The 22,841-nt window shown below is 34.1% G+C and overlaps 1 protein-coding gene across 1 annotated transcript; it reads right to left on the reverse strand.

Moving 5' to 3' along the window:
- Positions 1–1,103: 1,103 nt before the first annotated feature.
- LOC145214067 (NACHT, LRR and PYD domains-containing protein 3-like) lies at positions 1,104–21,584 on the reverse strand. The gene is made up of 18 exons (XM_080082513.1): positions 21,229–21,584; positions 18,684–18,856; positions 18,427–18,543; positions 17,703–17,897; positions 13,779–13,880; positions 13,464–13,580; positions 12,810–12,964; positions 12,504–12,597; positions 12,210–12,290; positions 11,765–11,818; positions 5,728–7,442; positions 5,143–5,274; positions 4,867–4,929; positions 4,407–4,574; positions 4,047–4,205; positions 3,494–3,673; positions 2,739–2,900; positions 1,104–1,804 (listed from the first exon to the last, which is right to left on the reverse strand). The coding sequence occupies exons 1-18, from the start codon at positions 21,240–21,242 to the stop codon at positions 1,703–1,705; spliced, it is 3,783 nt and encodes a 1,260-aa protein (XP_079938639.1). The 5' UTR covers positions 21,243–21,584; the 3' UTR covers positions 1,104–1,702.
- Between the last annotated feature and the right edge of the window lie 1,257 nt (positions 21,585–22,841).

Raw genomic sequence — 22,841 nt, forward strand, 5'->3', positions numbered from 1 at the left:
CTTGCTAGGTAAGATTAGAACCCGCAACCTTGTGACTGCAGGGCGGTTGCGATAACCAGTAAGCAATCTTAGCGACTGAATAAGTTCTTGAATTTATTTTCTACGTCAAAAACAACCAGGATTGTTCTTTCCTGTCAGACTATCGTGTTTTTTGTATAATTTTTTTTGAAACGCTCATAATTCGGCGTAGCTGCAGCGCGTTTAGCCACCATCCACCGATGGTGTCCTCCACTATTTTACGTTCCATAACATTTGTTGCGCAGTTATTTCCGGCTTGATGATTTTGTCACTGTGTTTTCTTTCACCCTGTGAAAAAAATTCTAACGACTTGTCTTGTTTCTGACGAATAGAATCGCCTCTAGAAAAACTCCCTAGTCGTATTCACATACTGGTGATGATTTATTACAAGATACAACCAAGGGATAAGCCCGGGTCAAATATCGGTGAGTAAGTTCGCCCATGGTTTGTTTGGCCAAACGGTGGAAAGTTAAGACAATTCCACTGATTTGTTGCGCCACTTGGCGGAATTTGTTACCTCAAACACAATCCACAAGATGTCGCTATATATCAAAATGGCAAAACCACTTTTTCGCGACGCATTTGACAAGACAAGAAACCGTTACGCCCAACTGTGGAAACCAAATGTGTTTTATAAAAAGTTTTAAAATGTTGTGATTTGACTCAGCAATGTGCAGGGAATGGTGGGAGTCGATCTCAGGTGTTGCAGGGAACACTTGGAAATATTATCGTGTGTTTCACACCAATAGACACGTTTGTACAAATACTGTCACATTAATCCTATTTACATCATTAATATTCTAAATAAGTCAATCATATAAAATTAAATTGAAGAATATAAAACGACTACTACTTAGTTTAAATGCTGCCTACATAACAAACAGTTGTTGGTGGATTGTAACAAAATGTTTGTGGATTGGCACAGATCTGTGGAGTGTTAGTTGAAAAGCACTGGGATATGGGAGTTCATATAGTAACAAGGTTTTCAATTGACACATGCACAAATAATCACACATCATAAATTTACAGTAATATACTAAAGTTAAAATAGCAAAAAGTGCATCGAAACAAAAAAACGATAATACAGCTGCAAAATATGCAATGATTTAATTTACACACAAAACATCCAGTATGAACAATTTGATTAAAAAAAGTTTAAAAAAACGGGTAAAAACACAAAAATAGAAATGAGTTTGCATTGCATTTCTTTAAAGCCATTCAAATTGCAACACAACATATACAAAGTTCAGGATGAAGAGCAAAATACAAACAACAGCAGCAAAGTAGGAAAAGTGAAACATGTTGGAAGCAATTATGTTACAAAAAGTAAAACATGTCAAAAGGAATGAAAATATAGTGATGGCGCAAAATTTGCATTAGTAAAAATTTTCAGTGATTAAAATATATTTAAGAAATGTACAAAGTTAAAATTTTCGAATGATGTTGAAGGACAAAACATAAAGTGCAAAATTCCGCATTGTTGAAACCAAAAGTAGATTACAAAATAACTTTGGACAATAAACAAAATTTTTGGGGAATTTTAACGATAAAGACAATTAATAATTATAAATAGGCAAAAAATGTTAACATGCTTTTAATTTGAAGTAACTGGAAGTTTTTTACTTTCATGCCCAAGAAAAACTGTTCATAAACTTGTTGCATTTTCAGGATTCTTGCAGCTGCATTAAATCCACGACCATTTAAGTTTCTTTACTTTTGACTTCATGATTTTCAAATCATCTGCATCAATGCAACTCAGCTGCCTATCAAGCCTAAGCTTATCCATCTATGAAAGCAAACCATAAGATGAAACAAAACTAAATACATTCCTTACTTGTGTTGTGTTAGTGGCAGCGGGGTAAGTAAGAGATAATTCAGAGCATTAGGTAGCAACCAATCAGTAATGTCTGTGTAGATTTTTTATGTGTACAAAAGTCAAGAATATTGAGGATTAGCCAAACAACACAGTCTGTTAAACTTAAAAGAAAAAAATATTTTCTAATGCTCATTTTGCCAATAGAGTAACCTTTATTGGATCATTGCTGTGTTTATTAGGTTTTGCTTCTATTCTACACATCATAAATGCTTTTGTGCCATATCAATGGCTATAAACCAGTGGTTGTCATTCAATGAAGGCAATAAAGATATTTGTAAGAAAAATGTAGTACTGTTAAATTAACTAGGCCAAAAAAAGTTGCAGTGGCCTAAATTAACCTTAGTACAATATATTTTTGAAACCATATAAGTCATATATGGAACCTGACCCACAGGTTAGCGACCCCTGCTATGAAACAGGAAATTTAAACAATTTGAGAAGCACAGCTCTATTTAATGAAAATAGCAAAATATGTTAAATTCAAATTATATATTTAACATGTTAAGCATTTAGATTCTAATGAACACTTAAAATTCCAACTAAATAAACCAAAACTGTTCACAACCAGTCCTAGGCATAACAATAGGTATGGGCAAGTCAGGGAATACCACTTTACTCAAACAAGAAAACAAACACTTGTGCGTTGACAATGTGGCAATAAATTTTGAAGACAATTTAAATCGACATTTTTAGTCCAAGGGGCGGGCATAGAGTGAACATTTAAAGTGGTTGTGGACTATTAATTTAAAAAAAAGTAGTCAAGGCAACAAACACAGCAAACTGTGTTAATGCAGTTTGTAAAGCTGTCTTCAAATTTAATAAGCTTTATACAGAAACAACTTACTGGTGTTTGCAGTGTTGACAATCCACCAGTCAATGCTGTTAGTCCAGTGGAAGTGATTTCACATCCACGCAAGTTAAGTTTCTTCACTTGATGCAAACATTTGGAAAGCTTCTTTGCCCCATCATCACCAAACTCGTTGCATGACAAGTTTAAGCTCTGCATCTAAAAAGGAAATTAAACATACATGTTACACACATGCTGCACATCAACAAGCTTTTGTGAGAAAATGTAAAAAAAAAAATAAACACACAGTTTAAATCATTTCCAAATGTATTGGTGAAAATTAAACATTTCAATTCAGATTACTTTTTAATGCACCCCATTGTTCTCCAACAAGCTAAAAATATACAGTGTGTATGTTTTGTATTTACCGGTGCTGACTAGGGTTGGCCCAATAATGCTGTATTGCCAATGATGCCAGACGCTATGTCTGGTATTTGATAATATGCTTAACTAGCTTTTAGGGACTAAGTCATTTGTTGGTTGTGAAAAAAGGGGATGTTGTGTTTATACAACATGGAAAAGCTCTGGTCACCGAGTTTATAACCTAAATAATGCAGTTTTATATGTAGTCAAGTATCAGATCCCAATTAAAGATGGGGTATCAGGTCAACCCCAGTGCTGACTTGAATTCGCGAAAAAGTAGAAAATTATTTTTGTTGGTTAAACAAATATCAACACAGATTAACATATTTTTAAGTGAATACGATGTTTGATGTCAACACTTTAAACAAAGCAATCAACTGTCATCTCACCGGTTCTTGGAGTGACAGCAAACCTGAAGCGATATGAGAAACTCCATCGGATGTTATTCCACAACCACCGTCATCATATATGCCACCCAAACCAAGTGACTTGACATTGCTCAAACATTTTGATATTGCGGCAGCACCAAGATCACCAATTGGGTTGTCAGCAAGGTCAAGTTCATCCATCTAAAAGGTAGAAGAAAAAAAAGGATATGCGTATTAAGTCTAAATTGTATTTGTTTTACTGTGCTTTGTTTAATTATGTCACAATTTAACCTGATAGTTGCGTTAACAGAAAGTTTGAGTTAGATAGCATTGAATAATGGCATTATGAGTATGTTATCAATGTTAAAACAAGTCACTTAAAACTCCTAAAACTATAATTTTCACTTTAAGTTAAGTTATTGTGTTACACAAACAAATGCATAAGATGTTTTTAATTGTGTACTGTAAAACAAAAACTCTAAAATGTGAACAGTTATTTAAACCCAAACATCTATGTTTCATTTTATCACAATTAAGCCAAACTACATTTTTATCAAAAGTAACGGTGACATACCTTAGTTTGAGAGTTTAGGATGTTTTGAGTGATGCCTGGCATTCCTTTACATGTGATTCCACAATTAGCCATTTCAAGGCTTTTTATTTTGTGGATTGACTTGGTAATTGCACAAGCTCCAATGTCACCCACTTCATTCTCACTGATATTCAATCTAACCTAAACAATAATGTACATTTCACACAACAACAATAATGTGAAGTTAACAGCTATGCAACATGGAATTGTCGACGCCCAAACACTAATCACATTAATAACTGTAAGATATTGTTTGAAATCATTGTTTCTCTATCAACAAACATTTTGTCACAATGGATATGACAATGACAATAGAAAAGTGACAAACAAATTCTCAGTTACCATGGACTGTGTAGTTTCCATCTCAAGATGTTCACCCAACTTAACAGCACCAACTGTTGTCATGTCAATGTACTCCATATCAAGTTCAGCTACTTTGTCCACCCCACTGCTTAGTATGCTCACACCTTCATCTCCAAAAGATATACGACGCAAAATCAACACCTTCATCTGTTAAACATAAAAACAAGTAATTGTAAGTTGATGAAGAAACATTGTGATCTCCTAATTATTTGTGACTTTATCATTTAAACATATATTAGGAAAACAGTAACTTGTTAAAACAGAAATTATTCAAATGCACATTGTACAATTAGGTGATAAAATGTAGTTGTAGCAGACAAACTGGAGTGAACCAGAAAAAAAGTTTTTAGTGTTAAGTTGTTGCAGTGCTTGGTGTCTGGCCAAATGTGATTGAAATTATTTTATTTATCATAAGTTAATATTAATAAGTATAGCAAACCTGATGTGGGTGATCAATTTGCAGAAGTCCATCTTTAATGCTTCTGGCCAATGTTAACACATTCTGTACAAAAATATGTTTTTATACTGCTGTATATCCAAAAATAAGGTTTTTTGCATTTTCTGATTCTGTGTTACCAGTGTGTTGTTTTCATAATATTATGCATCAATTTTCATGTTCACAATCAAAATTCATACAATACATAATATTTACAGTGTATGACACTATAGTCAAAATTTTAATGACAACACCTTCATCAAAAACAAAACTTTAAACCTTTCTGCCCCTGTTTATTGAATCACGAAGGGAACCAAATGGATCAACATAAAATCTCTCCACATGAGGAAGGAAGCTTCCAGCAAACTGCAGTTGTTCATCAGGACAATGTTGTAACATGAAGTCATCAATCTAAAACAGGTAAAAAAATGCTATTTATCAAAGCAAATGTTTATATGTGAGCAATTAACCAGATACAATTGATATTAATTAACTAAAAGTGCAACCACAACATTACAAATATTGTTTGAAACAAGTGACATCAAACTGTGGGGATTCCCCTTAACTGCAACTGTTTAATTTAGAAAAAATACAAATGTTTAAATGAAACTTACACTTTATTTAATTTAACATTTTTTCTCACTGAAATCATAGGGAAACCAGTTTTGTTTTAGGAGTTATTGAGTTTAAATACATGTGAAAATATATAAACACAGGAATTGAATAGGGTTGTTCCAACTAAGTCTCAATTGTAGCTTTACCAATAACAAAAATTATAAATTGTAAGCTACAAAGTATTTGGCTTCGGTGGGGCAAAGGAACTAAAACTGAAACATGTTGACAATAACTAGTTATCTTACTAACTTTAACTCTGTGTTCTTGCACAAATGTTCCAAAACTCTGCAAGGCATTTCCAACAAATGACAGAATAACATTTTTCAAATTCAGAGTGGTTTTGTTCAGTTTGTAAAGGGAAGCCATGTTTGTGATATCGGATGAAAATACAGAACCCCACATGTCAGCAACTGTTGGTAGAAGTTTGATCACAAGTAAGCTAATATCATCACTGCCAAGTTCATTCAAACATGCAAAAAGATAAAACCACTTTTGCATGTCATGTACTTTATCACTTCCTGTTACACTCTCTGACAGTTTCTTTGATTTGGATTCAGCAATTAAGCCAAGAAACTTTTTCTTTTCTTCTATTTCATCAACTTGTGCTGCAGGAGAAAGTCGTCTTGCTTTTTCAAACACACTGTCTTTGCAAATGCCAAAACAAAACTTTACAACATTTTCTAAATCTCCAGACTCAAAAGAATTTTCAAGAAAAGTTTTAAACTCATTTACAGGCATAAACAGAACAAGTTTGAGTGCAACCAACAACTCTTGCCAGGAGCGATGAACAAAGTAGCTAACTTTGTCTTGTTGCAAAATCTGAATTGCAAGACCATCCTCTGAATCTATAGCTGCATTGACAAATGCTTGTTGTGTAGCCAATGGAATCTTAAACTGTTCTAAGTGCTCATCTGAAAACAGAGACTTGTTTTTTTGCCATCCATCAAATGCCAAGTCACAAAGCATCTTAACCACATCCATGCCTTTTTCAAAAGAGCAATGCTTTGAACGAATGTATCTGTTCAACATTGCAATGTAAACACCTGTGAGTGTGATATTACCCGAAGTTCCTCTTCTTCCCAACAGAAAGGTAAGAGCCATAATCATGTTGACAGGTATTACACAGCATTCCAACAAAGCTGGGTTGTCTTGAAGGATTTTCCAAACTCTGTCAAACTGTTCACCACATACACACCTAGCAAGTTTTTGCTGTTCATTCGGGGCTAATCCCAAAATTTCCAAAACTAATTTTGGTCTGTATTCTGGAGAAGCATCAATAAACTGAGTAATTCTTGATGTTACCAGCTTGTAAGCATTCTTCAGCAGTTTGCCATTCAGAATATTAAATAATAGAGCCATTGGTTTGGTGTCTTTAAATGGTGATACAACTGGATATGAAAGTAAGTTTTCAGTTTTAGCTTCATCTAGACCATCAATGATCACTACTGTGTTGGGATCCTGCAAGATGAAATTAATCAGCTCCTTTTTTTCTGCTTTATTTAATGAAAACTTTCCCTCTGCAATCAGTGATGAGAAAAGCAGTTCAAATAAATCTGTTTTTTGCTTGAGGTCAATGGTGCCCACTGTGATGTAAAATACAAGCGAAGCATTGGGAAGTATTTTCTTGACCAAAATTTTTTGCACAATAACTTTTGTCAATGTGCTCTTTCCCACTCCAACTGCACCAACAACACCAACTGACTTTTTATCTTTTTCAATGTCCCCTGCTTCAATCTTTGCTCTTTCAAACATGTTTTCAACTGTGATATCACCTTTTAATTTATTTCCTTTATCCACCACTCTGGCCAATTTTTGCCGTTGCTTTTCAGGATCTCTGTCTTTCTGTCCAGTATATTTTACAAGCACAAGATCAACTGGTTCCACTGCTCTTCCATATTCTCTACCACATTTTTCATCTACTACTGTCTTCAGATGCAGTCGCAATTTTTCCACTGTGGTGTCAACTGCGAAAAATACACAAACTTTAATGTCATGCATTAAAAGTTGGTCATCAAAGCAGTTTTATAATGCAAGACTTTATTTAATGGGTTGCTAGGCACTACAAATAAATTATGCCTCATATTTTAGCCATTTATTTTTATTCATAGATGGTGCTAAAACAAGCTAAGCAGAACAGTAGAGTTAGATTGTCATGTTTTTCTTTTTCAAAACTAAAAGGTTTTCTGCCTGAGAAACAAATCTGATCATTTACAAGGATGTGAATAATTTTGGCTTAAAACTAAAGAGGTGGCTTTCCAATGTATTGTCATTTTATTTATTTCTCTGTTGCAATATGTATGTAGTTCTGCAGAAACTCTTTGGTAATGCAGACCATAACCCTTTGACCATGACGCGGTTATGGTCATTTATCGTTTTGTTTTTGTTTTTCAGACATTTTTGAGATTTTTGAGTGTCTCTGCTTGCAGACAAAGATTATATGTAACATCTGCCACCTAATACATGTAATGTCTGTCATTGTGATACAAACTAGAAAAGTGGCTTTCTAATATACTTTCATATTATATATATATTTATACCATATTTACCAATGTACCATACACATAATTTTATGTACACATATGATTTGTCCCCACACACATGTTTGTGCGGATTTTCGATAAACAAATGTTCCGGTTATGTTTAGATTTCAAGGAAATTTGTACTTTTTGGTATTTTTGCCATTGCCTATAAACTACTCAATTAAGCTTGTATAGAAAGTATATAAATCGACCACACCATATCGCATCATAAGTCATAAATGAAAAACCATAAGTCATAAACGTTTTTTTCAGGCCTGGGTGAAAACAAAATGCGAAACAAAAAAGGTTGTCAGCAATTTCACGGTTTCGTTTCTGTCAGCGTAAACACTATCTCCATTGCAAACACAAAATCAAAGCTATCCACAATTTCACGGATTTTTTTCTGTCAGTGTGTTGCATTGTGTTAATGTATGTTACAAGGGATACGTCTAGCGCTGATTCGACATAAAATGCATAAAGGATAATATATGATAGGACAACACAAAAACAATAAAAGTCAAACAATCAAGATCAACAGACTGGTTAAAAAACTATATTTAACACGCAAGTATAAACTCATTCTGACCAACGAAAAAGCCTACATCTGTAGGCTGTCAAGCAAGCTTGTTGATTAACGGTTGTAAATTGAGCTTTAAATCAGTGAATCACTCCCCTGGGACCAGAGTGATAGCATTAAACTTCATTAGAAGATTTAGTGAAAGTTTTAACACATATTTGGAGCTGTAGGCCTTTGGATAACCACTTAATGGATTTTGCTGATATTATAAATAATAAACGAGTAACTCACTGTTAAACACACAAACATTTCAGCACATTATGACTTGCACTTCTGGCCTAAAACCAAAAATCGATTATGTAGGGGTTTAAGGGGTGAATCCATTAAAAAGGAAAATTCTTTAGAATACCTTAAATTGCACCAACCAACACAGCATGAAACTCCTAGATTATGCACTTTGCTCAGTAAAGCCGAATTGAAAATTTGACATTTTGGGGGGCTGTGGGTGAACCACAGGGTCATTCGGGATCAATCTTCAGGAGGATCAAATTCGGATGAATAGCTAACATCTGTGTAAATTTGAATCAATTGAAAGCACTCTTTCTTGACCAAACGAGTGTTACAAACCAGCGTTAGAATTTTTTCAAATTTTAGCACATAAGGGGTTTGTATTTCTGACCTAAAGGACTTGAAAAGCTGAAACCGAATATTTCAGGGCTTAAGGGTTAAAAAGCAATATTGTAATAAATAACAAACCGATATACAATGTAGCAGAGTAAAAGAAACAACTGTGTTATATTGCTTTGTGTGAAAACAATGGCACACAATGACTCAACAATCACAATTGCTGATTTCTATTTTTATGTAACAAACAAAAGTTTAAAGCATATTTTCTTGATCTTGAGAACCAAATTTCGATTTGACAGCAAAACGAAAAATGTATGTGTTATTTTAAGAAATGAGGTTTACATGGGGGAATGACCAATATAGATGAATATAAAAGTCAGTCCAGTTAACAGTGCTTAACCCTTTAACTGCCACGGGCGCATAAACTCGCATGGAGACATGCCTCGTTTTTAACAGCGACAAAAATCGTATTAGTGCGAATTTTTTTTCCAACTGGGGTGCGTTGGAAAGCTTATGCATATTGGCTTCAATTTATATGAAAAAAAAAGATATGTTAGTATTTGAAAAAAATTAATTACAGTAAGGAGAAAGTGAAAATTCAGAAAAAAACAAGTTTTTTTCAAATTTTTGTTTTTGAGCCGTTTTTTGATATTTTACGCTTGACTGATTCACAGACAGCTGCTTGGAGTTGATTTCAGGGCTTTGCATGCGTGTTGCGGCTATCTTTGTTTACAATTTGATATGTATGCAGCTGAATTGGGCTTGAAAGTGGGTAGTTAGGGCCTGTAAATTTGCCTTGAGTTGCTTGAATATACAACTGTATGAGTCAGTTTAGCTTTATTATTAGTGGTGACAACAGTTATTTATCAAGAAAACAACTGTTGCAAAAGCACTTTGACTTTGGAAGTTGGTGCTTGCTGACCTATATTATGATTGTATCTGGCCCACAAATGCATTTACATTTGTCAAATGATGAGGAGATGTGGCCTCACGAATGGACACAAATACAGAAGAATCAATGCAAAGTACCTTGGGAAGGCTTGAAATTGTGTTTTTTCTGCAAACTTATATGCACTGTGTTTACAAATTTTACATGTTGTGGTGTAATAATACATAATAAACATTCCATTCAAAAAAACTTGTGAATGCATTATGTGTGTACAGCTGGTTGGTAAACATTGTAATAAGTCAGTGAAATGTCAAATTAGCCAATAAATATTATTGAAAACAAGTTCCATACCCTCAAAAACATTAATTTTATTATTTAATACTGTAAAATAACAAACTGAAATTAATGATTATGACGTCATGAGCTAATTATGACGTAATCAAAATAACACAGATAAAATTTTGTAACGAAGTGTTTGTAAAACAACTTGTAACTAATAATTGTAACGAAAAACATCAATAAACTGCAATTTCATGAAAAAATAGAATTAAAATGACGTCATTTCATAGGTGATGACGTCATCGAAAATTTTTTTATCTTAAAATTGTAGAAAACTAGAAGGGTGGCTTAGCACATTTTACTATAGCATATACACTACAACCTATTGTGCAAACTGTAATATATTCTCTATATTTATTTATATTGGGTCCCATATTAGCCACCATTTTTTATAATCTTGATTTGTTTCTGCAGGCAGAAACTCATGGGTCCCCAAAACTGCAAAGTTGTAAACAGACAACCATAAGAAACGTTGCTATAAAGTCAAACACAGTGATTGGTAGTGTTACTTAAAAAAAGAAGTTATGTAAAGTACAAACTGTCCAAATCTCATGTAATTGAGAGATTGTTATAAGTTTGTGTGCCTAAATAGCATAAAACACTGACATCTCAAAATGGCATATTATACAAACTGTCAAAATGTATTGTTGATTAATTCACCCATTTTTGGAGTCTAGTGGGCTAAATATTGGGGTTACAGGGTAAAACACAACAAACGATGGTCTAAAATGGCACAATGAACAAACTGTCCAAATTTCATCCAATTCGGACATTGTTTAAAAAATCACCCATTTTAGGGGGCTAGTGGGGTGAATATTGGGGCTACAGGGTAAAACACAACAAACGATGCCCTAAAATGGCACAATGAACAAACTGTCCAAATTTCATCCAATTCGGACATTGTTCAAAAAATCACCCATTTTAGGGGGCTAGTGGGGTAAACACTGGGGCTATCGAGTCAAACAAAACAAATGGCACATCTACATAACCATACCTACCATCTGTGAAAGTTTCATCCAAATCCATCAAACATTTCTTGGCAAAGTGGGGTGGACAAACTTGAGGGAAGAAAAAAAAAAAAAAAAAAAAAAGAAAAAAAAAGAAAAAAAAAGAAAAAAAAAAAAAACAAATCGAGTAAAATCAAAATGTGTCCCCTTCAGGGAAGGGGACCCATAATTATATACCCAACAACTTTCCCAGAGAAAGTTTTTGCCTATCTTCTATCGATTTTGCATAAAACCTAAAAGAGCAAGAGCATGTCTAAACATCATTTTTTGTCAAAACAAATTCGGCAGTTAAAGGGTTAATTACACTGTTGTTTACACGTTTTTCAGTTACAACATGACTGGCACAAAAGCTATAAATAGCAAAAACATACTTTTTACACATATTTACCAGTAGAGAGTGGGTCATTGGTATCTGGGAGATGGTTGCTTGCTTCGTATATATCTAAGCAGTTTCAAAACAATATAAATACTGTTGATGTATTGCAATAAAAGTTTGATATGTTATAAACTTAAGACATTTGCAATAAGTCACACAAATTCATAAAACCTTAAAAGTATTGACTATGTTGTTTTTGTTGTTTATTTGGAGAAACAAAATAGTGATAATCTTGAAGTAGGGGTGTACAGATGCCCCTACATGATCAAGTTTGTATATAAGTGTTTTTCTGCCAATAAATTGAAGTTTGTAACAAGTAGCACAGTATCAAGGTAGAACTGATAAATCTTAAAACAAAACTGGCAAACTAGAATATACTTGATGAATACCGTGTTGTTACCAGGCACATATCATACATTTTCCTTTTTGTTCAACTGGCAAATACATAAAAACTTACTTGTGTCACGTCCAGCAATGTTAAAGGTAGGATTGTGGAAAACACCACTGATGTAAGGTTGAACTGTTGTTCCCGATGTCTCTGTGTGGATAATGATAATGTTGGTTATTTAGCTCAGCAAAAACGAAAATAAGGTTTAGACTATTAAGGAGTTTACATGATTCCAGGCATGTAAAATAGATTTTTTTTCATACTTTGTAAATGTTTCATATTTGTGAGTTTTAATAATGCAATGATACGGTTTGAAAGCAGCTAGCAGCGCTCAATAAAAGGTTTATTTCACTGGTAACAAACTCGAAGTGCCTGCATCTTCACCAGGTTTACTGGGACTGCTTGCATCATGGGGAAGAAAGCCAGGAGGAAGTGCTTTCAAGGGACCTCCCTGTTCCTGTGAGAGGAAGAGCGATAAGATTTGTTGACATGATAACAGTCGTAAAACACACCTTTCACATTGCAAACAAACACTAGGCACAGTGGTCCACGCTTTACCCATTACACATATATAAATAAATGTCACTGTTAATTTCCCAATTGCATTCGAATTTCGTAATGTTGCCCCCTGCAGTTATTCTGTGTTTGCATGTTGCTATGAACACCAACCTGCATTGTAGGAAATCCAGGGTTCATTATCTGGCCCATGCTATTGACATAATTGAGTGAAACTGTTTGCTGCATAGTCAAGAAGCTCTCTGGAACCAGTGGTTGGGTGTTATTACGTGGTTCTATTGAAAAGTTGGAGGCTTGGTTGAAGGCAACTGTACAAAAAAAAAGAATGAATCTATATACATTATTTACAAACTAAACCCAATGACTTTGTTCAGATCTTTTTTAACACACCAGAAAAAAATTACACATCTAGTTTTTTAGTTTCTTTCTGTGTTTTTTTTTACATTAAATCGTGGTCTGTTTTGCTCATGAACCCCTACAGATTCAAAATGACTTGTTAAAGTTTTGTAAACCAATGATCTGTGTCAACTGCTATAAATGACTCTTAATATTAACAATGATTTATATTTATGCCTGTTTGCAGCACTAAAGTTGCATGAATATTGTTTTTGGAAAAACAGAAATGTTTCCTATTATAAGCAGGCAAATCATGTGCATGGATTTTGTATCATGAAATGTGGTGTTATTGAGCTGTTAAATTTTTTGACTGCCAAAGGGGTAAGTGCATTTGAACCAAACAATAAGTTTGGAAATAAATAATAAAGATCTCACCTTACAATGTTTGCAAGCAATAAGTTTTCTACCAACCTAATTTATTGACTTTATTTCCTTCAACAGAATCTACAGAACTTTCAGAATATGAATCTTCAGTTTCTGTTTTGCGACGTTTCATGTCTGGTGAACCACCAACAGATGGAAATGGATCTGCATGAAAAAATAACAAATGAGAATATAAGAAATGCTTTTGGAAAAAAGGACAAGATCTTGTTTAGGAAGTTCGTAGATTGGAAGAGTTTACTTAAATCATCTGAAACCAAACTTGCAAGTCATGCAAATGACATTATCAAACATTAGTAGTTAGCACATTAACAGCAAAATTCCTTTCATTGTAACGTTATAAACCTGTTTCTCCAGTTGAGCTTCCTGCTTCTGATGTTGGAGCAAATGTTTCAGGAATCTCAAGATGGAGCTTCTTCAGTTTTATAATGGCTTTCTTAATATTCTCTGAAAACCAAACATAAACCACAAAGAAGTTGATTTATGGTAAAAATTAAACTTCTATGATATTTTACCCCATATTTTTACACTAGATAAGTATTTTGCAATGTACATTAGGTCAGGCTTATTAGCTGTTTCCATATTACTTCAGAGGGACCTAAAACCTCTTCTGCAAGTACAACTCTGCCGTCGTTTGGTAAAACCTAGTAACTGCAATTTTCAAGTTTTCGAGAAAAAGCACAAAACGCGTTCGATGTTGGTTAGCATCCAAAAATGTTTTTTTGTCTACCTGTTTGGTGTTTTTCACAAACATGTTACAGTAAAAAATTTTTGCCATACCTACAGTTCACGACATATTGTTAGTTTGTTTATTATCCATGAAAAAACGATATACTAGGTTTTACCAGATAAGAAATGCAAAACTAACTAAAATATAATTTGGAAAAGTCTAGGCTCAGAACAATAGATGGATTTTTTTTTGCTTTATCACCTTCACAAATCAAACAGAAGCTTTTTATTTTTTTCATAAACTGTGTTATTACATTTAAGTCACCAATTTTCAAGCTGTTTGAAGAATTCTGGAGTACAAATGTTCAGTCAAAAACCTTTTATTAGCAATAGCAACATGCTAGTGCTGAGGATCAATAAAAAAAAGTATATTTGTTCAACAACATCACAAGCACATGGCAAAGATACTTTTACAAAACATGTCATAAACTTTTGTGAGTTCATGATGTGGTTAACTTACCATGCTACAAAAGTCTAACATGAAAACATCAAGCAGTTTAACCATCAGTTGATTGGCACCCAAAACGATGCTTTAATATAACAAATAAAATCATATAACATCTAGACAGGTAGCTTCTTTATGTATATTTTATTTACAGATTTACTAAACACATGTCATTTTTTCTTACAACAGCATGTTGTCGCAAAACTGGTAAATATAGTTTGTTAAACTACAAAATCTAGTTTCATTGTTTGTTTAATATGGCTACCACACAAGGAAAGTTAATCTTGGACCTTTAAAAGAAAGAAAAAAAAGAATAAAGCTCCATGCAGCTTTCAGTAATTTTGGAAAAAAGGCTTGTTTGCCTTAAAAAGATTTTGTCAATATTCTTTTTTCATTGTTAAATTGTCATATATTTACAAAACTAGTCAAAAATAGAGGAAAAATAAACTATCAATCCAGATTTGCACCATTTCGTATGTTCAGTTATAAACAATCATTTTTTATTCCCAAATTTGTTTATATAAAACACTTTGCAAACTGTGAGCTTGGCACCACAGCAACCAGGCAGTTCAGACAGCAGCAGGATATTATTGCTCCAACATTGCAGTTTTATGAATAGTGCCCTTCATGAATTTCCTTCTTCCAGCAAAGTCCTGCGACCAGCAGTTTTTATGATATTTTTAGACATGAAAACTTATCAATATTAATAAAACATTGGAATGGTTAACTTTGAGATGAGCAAACTTAAATGATTATGTTTATCTGTTTGTGAACATTTATATTTTATAAGCTAAAAATCATCATTAACCTTTAACAACATAAATTAACATCATGCAAGGTTTCAAGCGTGAAAGAAAAATACCTTTAATAGGTTCAGTATGTAAACTTTCAAGCTTAGATGAAATTATAACATATGGATTTTCTTTGGTTAAACTATCTGAATCTTGGTCCAGTGGCACAATTCTTCCTAACCAAAAACTGTCATTTTGGAGCTGAAATAGTTTTGAATCCTGATCATTTGATGAGTTAAATGGTGCTCACTAGTCATGTCAGATAAGACTACAAATGACAACGACTACTCACGTTATGATTAATATCATCCACACTTGCAGTTTTTAATTTCAGGACAATAATCTGTTTCTTAGTCTGATTCTGAGCCAAATCTATGTGTTATTTTTTGCTTATGGCTATGATGCTGAAATCAAAGTGTACTTACATGGACTATAATATTTCAAACTTTTATTCTCTTGGACATTAACAATGTGTTTCTCATCTCAACTTAGTTTTCTACCTTAATGCCTTCAGAAGTGTAACCTGGCAAGCAAGTTTTCTTAATCCAAACTACCTGGAAACTGGAGCTTCATTCTTTGTTTTTCTTTGAAGGGCCAAGATTAGTTTTCCTCTTGTGGTAGCCATATTGAACAAACACTGAAACTGGATGGTGTAGTTGCAGCAAAACAAACTTAAAATACCGGTATTTACTTAATAGCAAACAAAACTAAATCACAACGCCAATAGATATGTAAACAAGGCGACAACACGCAGCTGTCAGAAAAAAGTTGTCACGTGACGAACTCGACCGTCATGATTGGTCAAACAGCAATACTAGGTTTTGCCAAATACTTTTAGCGTTGTGTTTCACTTACTAGGTTTTTTTAACCGTAAATATATCAATAACTATATATCTTTCAAATTCCAAATTTTAACACAAAAAACTAGTCAACATTAAGTAACCATTCCACTAAAAAAACGCATTTTGAAAAATATGTCGCTTACTAGGTTTTTCCAAAAGACGGCAGAACTATGCTTATCATTTGCATTGATTAACTAGAATAGTGTTTTTCTATATATTTCTAGTACATATATACTACATCATATTTACTGATGTATCACATATACCATTTATTATATTCAAACTATTTAAACTTTTAACAAAGGTTCAACATTTTTTCCTTAATAGCCCTTTGTTTGTTGAATTATGATTTTTAATCCACACATAGCGTTCCGTGGCGCCGTTAAGTTTCTACATACCAACAATATGATTGCTTAGCTGGGCTTTTTATGTCCAAAACCTGTTCTGAAAGAGTTTTATCAAGGCTTTCAGTTTGAGAAGTCATGTTACACAGGTGTAACAAATTGTGCTGCATTGTCGCTCTGCATTTTGAAACGCGAATAAGTTGACTACATTAACGTTTACAGCACAATATAACTATCATCGTAACATCTTAATTCCAACCAGTGAGAAAATGGTCAAGTGACTGCGGTCATGCGTGAAGCAGAGGCACTTTTACCCTGCGCCACTATTGTCAATTACTCCCATTGCGTCAGCTGTGCACTGAGCGAGCACAAATTTGACAAAAGAGAGCACGTAATAACATATTTAGGGCTGTAAGTGTAATTACTAAGCCAATTGCACTGAAATTTTACCAGCCAAGGAGCACCCTATCCACAGCTGTTTAAAATTTCAGCAGGTTAAGTCTTGCATTTCTGGCCTCAATAACATGTGAACAAACAAACAAATATTTGGAGGTAAAGGGGTGAAAATGGATATATACAACTTCAAGTAACAAATATTTTAAAATACGCTGCAATGTACCAATAAAAAAGCATGAAACTCCAGAATCATCTGCTTTGGCAAGTATAAAATTTCACGCTTTGGGGGGGAGGGGGGGGGGACTGTGGGGGAACTGAGGGATCAAACGGGGTCAAAATTCACATTCACTATCTTTAAACCAATATCTATTATGTGTGTAAATTAAAAAAAGTTTGAACCATTCTTTCTTGACCAAAACGTGGGAACAAATCCGAGTTAGACGAAAAAAACAAACAATGTGTGTCCCCTTAAGGAAAGGGGACCCATAAATACTTATTTATGTGGCTGCATTGTAAAAATTGTCCTTATGTGGCTGCATTGAAAAAACAATGTTAACAAAGCAAATGAATTTCCCCTTGAGAATATATGCTAACTTGTTATGTCTAAACACAAATGAATTTTAAGCATAAATAAACAAAAAGAAACAGAGGGGTACAAGTAATATGTAAAAATAAAAATATATCATGTTTTAAGGTAGGTCATCATAAAAGTTTGTTTTTACTTAGTCTGTTTGCTTTCATCCATATCATCATCATGCGATATTGTCTTTCTGCAAAGTTTCCCTTGTAATCACTCTCAATTTCTGTCAACTGAGCATCTTTCAGGGCGAACTTTTGTTTAATAATTGTGTCGTGCCAAAAGCTCTCATTGGAATAAAATCGGCAAAATCCATAAATAAACCAAGCAATTTCACGATCTGTAAAACAAGAACTAGAAGCATGGTGGCAATAATAGTAAGGGATTTATTGTTGGATTAAAAATGAACTAAAACATGACACAATATCAATATTTGGCATGATTAACAAAATTGTTTCTTTTAACAAGCTCACATTGTCACGCAGCGCCACATCTTGCGCCCACAGTAGCCTTGTAAATAGGGTTTTTGTAGTTTAAACTTGTGAAACACTTGAATAAAGTAAAACACAATATACACAGAAAATATGCGGTTCTTTTCAGAGCAATGGATCCCAACTTTTGGAGCAAGGTCCAGTACTCAAAATTAAAAAAAAGCTGTTTGAATTTGTAGTTTTATATGACAAAATAACCTGCTATATTCGTTTGTATAAATCCAAACATTTTGATAACCCGCAAACCAATTTTGCCTACATATTTTCGCCACAGAGTAAAATGATTTAAATAGAAACCAATTATTAAAACAACATTTTTTATGAAAACTTTTGGCCTAATAGTATTTTATTAAAATTTAAATCCACAATTCAATTTACTTTGAAATCTTCTTGATTTGTTTTCAGCCAAAAGTTGATCAACTTTCTCATTTCGTTCATGGGAATAAACTTCCCGTTGTACAAGTTCAAATATTTCTGCATCAGTATTGTCAACACCTGTAAAAAAATAATAGTTAACTCGTTTAAATGTTACCAACCTAATGTTACAAAGTTGTGTCTCTATAAGTAAATATACAGTAGTTATTTATTGCAAACACATGAAAACAAAACTGAACCTTTTGCTACAAATTTGTCACCTTTCCAAAACCGAAACATGTCCAAGTCATTGTTTCTCAAATATTTTCCAACCTCAGAATCAGAAAACCCAAGTTTACGAAGAAATTGCAGCTTTAATCTGAAATCCATATCTTTGCATGCCTTTTGAAAAGCATGTTTTGAAGATTTTAGTGTTGAATTCTGGTTGCTACTGCTGAACAACAAATAAAAAGCGAATTCATATTTTTCCTACATATATTTTCTGAAAAGGGCTTTCTTTCTACATGTTTCAGAATAATGACCCATAAGTAGATAAATGTATGAGTATATGGTAGGAAAGGAAAACACAGTAGGAAAAAAACTTGGCATCACATTCAGTGTTTTAAAGTATTTTACAGTTACAACAAAAACACACACAAAACAAGGGTGGCTTAGCACATTTTGTCATTGCCTATACACTATAACCTATTTTAAAACATTCATATATTTCCTCTGCTTATTTTATATTGGGTCCCACATTATCCAGCGTCTTTTATAACCTTAGTTGTTTCTGCAGGCAGAAACTCATGGGTCCCCACATATGCAAAGTTGAAAATAATGCATTTCAAGAGATTACCATGAAAAAGTCGGGTGTTGTAAGGTTGTAGCGGTTGCGACATAATTTGTGCAAACTTTGCAATATTTGTTTACCAAAATAGCTCGGTTTTGACTCGCTAGCTCAAAGCTTGCGAGGAAGCTAAAATGTATAGCAACCAAATCCAACTGTATTGACAAATCGTGTTCGGACTTTGTAATATTTCCTGTCGCAGTTAATTAGGATGCATATTCGACTTTGTGATCTGGTGTTTGCGAGCTTTAACCGTATGTTTTGTCTCGTGCTGTGATTGGACGATGTTTTATGTGGGAATTTGTGCAAGAGCCAGTCGCAAGAGCACATGTGTACGATTTAACGCCGTTATCCGGAGTATATATAAAACCGCACTCGTTCATTTCTTTCTCTTTCCTCTTGTCTCTCTCTCTGTCGCATTATCCTGCAATAAACGAACGAACCGAAGTGCAAGACACGTGTGTGGAGTTTCCAGGACTCCGGTCCTGACAAGCTCAGGAGCTTGGGAGGTTAAGGATGGTGGTATACCTTCTTTAATTTGTAGTGACGCGGTTGTAACCTTGAGACTCATCAGCGAACATTTATAGTGACTCGGTTTATAGCTTATACCGAGACAACTCGTAATTAACACTACAAGGTAAAACACAGTGATCACCACTGGGCTTAAATAATAATACTATGAAACCACAATAATTCAATCAATAGTACTACAAAATTTGAGCCCAATCCGCCAATGTTTAAAGGTTTGACCACTAGAGGTGTTTTGAGCAACAACCATTAATGCTTCTGACTACATAGGGCTGTTAACAACCCCCTAACTGCCATGCCACAAAAACATCCAACAAGCAACCCACAAACACAAGTAACACACAACTGGTTGCCCTTGTACCACTATTGGGCCACAGAAATCTTTTGTTTGTGGTGCCCAATAACATACAAATACGTTTTACACTTTGGGGGCTAGTGGGGTGAATGTTGGGGCTACAGGGTTGAACACAACAATCAACACCTATAAATGGCCTCTTCTTCAAGCTATCCAAATTTCAGCCCATTCCGACACTGTTTAAAACCTCACCCATTTTAAGGGGTTAACAGGGTAAATACTGGGGTTATCAACACAAAAAAAGTGGGAAGCACATCTACATAACTATCTTTACCATATGTGTAAGTTTCATCCGAAACCAAAAACATTTGATGGCAAAACGAGTCGGACAAACTTTGTGGTGTAAAAAAACATTTTAGGGGGCTAGCGGGGTAAGTACTGGGGTTATCAACACAAACAAAGTGGGATGCACATCTACATAACTATATCTACCATCTGTGCAAATTTCACCCAAATCCATCATACATTTGATGGAAAAAAGAGTCGGACAAACTATGGGTAAAAAAAAACATTTTAGGGGGCTAGCGGGATAAATAGTGGGGTTATCATCACAAACAAAGTGGGAGGCACATATACATAACTATATCTACCATTAGTGCAAATTTCACCCAAATCCATTAAACATTTGATGGAAAAACGAGTCGGACAAACTTTGGGTGAAAAAAAAACATTTTAGGGGGCTAGCGGGGTAGATAGTGGGGTTATCAACACAAACAAAGTGGGATGCACATCTACATAACTATACCTACCATCTGTGTAAGTTTCATCTAAATTCATTAAATATTTGATGTCAAAACGAGTCGGACAAACTTTGGGGTAAAAGGGGGCTAGCGGGGTAAATACTGGGGTTATCAACAAAAACAAAGTGGGATGCACATCTACATAACTGTATCTACCATCTGTGTAAATTTCATCGAAATCCATCAAACATTTCATGGAAAAACGAGTCGGACAAACTTTGGGGGAGAAAAAAAAGAAGAAAAAAAAGAAAAAAAACAAACAATTTGAGTAAAATCAATATGTAAAGGGGACCCATAATTAATATATTGCCTTACCAAAGGGGTAAAGAAGAGAAGTGTAAGAAAAGAAAACCTACCTTGAAGTTGCCATGATAAAGTAATCCAGAACCTTGAATTGGTCAGAAATTCAAAACTAAAATTTATTTACACAAAAGATTTACCCTATTAGGTCAGCACCTTAGAAAATAAGTGTAAAGATTGCATAAACATTGAACAAAATAAGCCTCATAAACGTAGTTTACCTAACGAAACCCAAATTTTTTCATGAGTGGCTTGCGGTTAGTGCATTGGTTCTCAACTCATTTCGGGCTATGGACCACTGGCCCAGAAAAAATAATATCATGGACCATTTGTTTTTGCAAGATTTAAGTAAGGATAAGGGGCAAGATTAAAGTATAGATACGAAACAACCATTTGGGCTTGAAACATAATTCTTTCAAACCAATTATTAAAAAGTGAGATAAAATTATTAACAGCTAACATTTTGATACTCTTTCAATATATATCTAGTGCGTTAACAAGTTTAGTGAACATCCTGTGGACCACTAAAAAATCTTCATGGACCACCGGTTGACAACCACTGGGTTAGTGGGAAAACCCTGGGTAACCCATTTCAAAAGAAGGTCAACAATCATTTGTAAAGGTTGTTTTCACATTTAAATAAGGCAATAATAAACAAACATAAACAAACGAACGAACGAACAAACGATAACAACGAAGGGAGTTTCATTAGTTCTTTTCTTGTCGAAATAATTTACAACGATTTCACGTCACAAACTCACAATAATAACACAATCATTACTCGTCATATACAAACCCGCCCAAAAACGCAACCCGCAACTCATAAAAAAAACCCGCAACTCTTTGTCGAAAGTAGCCCAATTCGGCGACAAAAGCGCAACCTGGCAACACTGTACGGCGTACGCAATAAATTAATGACTGAAAATAACATAAACGTCACACGTCTTGGTTAGATCGCTTGTCTACTTTAATTTGCGCTGATGATGCAGAACATTAACATTTATTAGTTGTGTTCGGAAGCATAAAGCGAATCACGAAAGTTCAACGGAATATCTGGTGGAATAAATAGAACAAAATAAATTTTACGCGAAATTTCCACTATTTAATGTAAACTTTTTTCCTCGTCCGCCCACAATGTAACTCTTCCGAATAAGTTTAGTTTGTTTAAGATTACTTTCAAACGCACAATGGCTTAATTTCGGTTCTTAAGCCTTTTCCTGGGACTGCAAATCTGTTTGATTTTATTAAACATAATTATAAACTTTACCGGACGTTACACAAAACTGCAAATGACAACGGAAACAACTTATACATTATATAAGCGTTGCCAACGTATATTGCTGTAACATTTAAAAAAAATCGGTGGAATTTATCAGAAAACAGTTTTCTAGTATTATTTAAAACGTTTTCAAGCATCCTGCCTATGTATACACAGTATAGAATATAATATCTACAATATGACGCCAAACTTCTAAGAATTGCCACACTTGATATATTCCACCACTTGCTATATTTGTGACGTAACAGTCACTCGATTGCCTCTCCTTGCAGCAACAAATCATTAGCCATATGGTGTTAGTATTAAAATGGTGTGAGGGCTATTAACGTGGATCCTTAAAAATATATAATTGAAAAAAAGACAGATCGGTATAATGGAGCTACGGTGTTC

This window comes from Phallusia mammillata, chromosome 2 (genome assembly GCF_965637545.1).
Source record: "Phallusia mammillata chromosome 2, kaPhaMamm4.hap1.1, whole genome shotgun sequence".
NCBI classification, from domain to species: Eukaryota; Metazoa; Chordata; class Ascidiacea; order Phlebobranchia; family Ascidiidae; genus Phallusia; species Phallusia mammillata.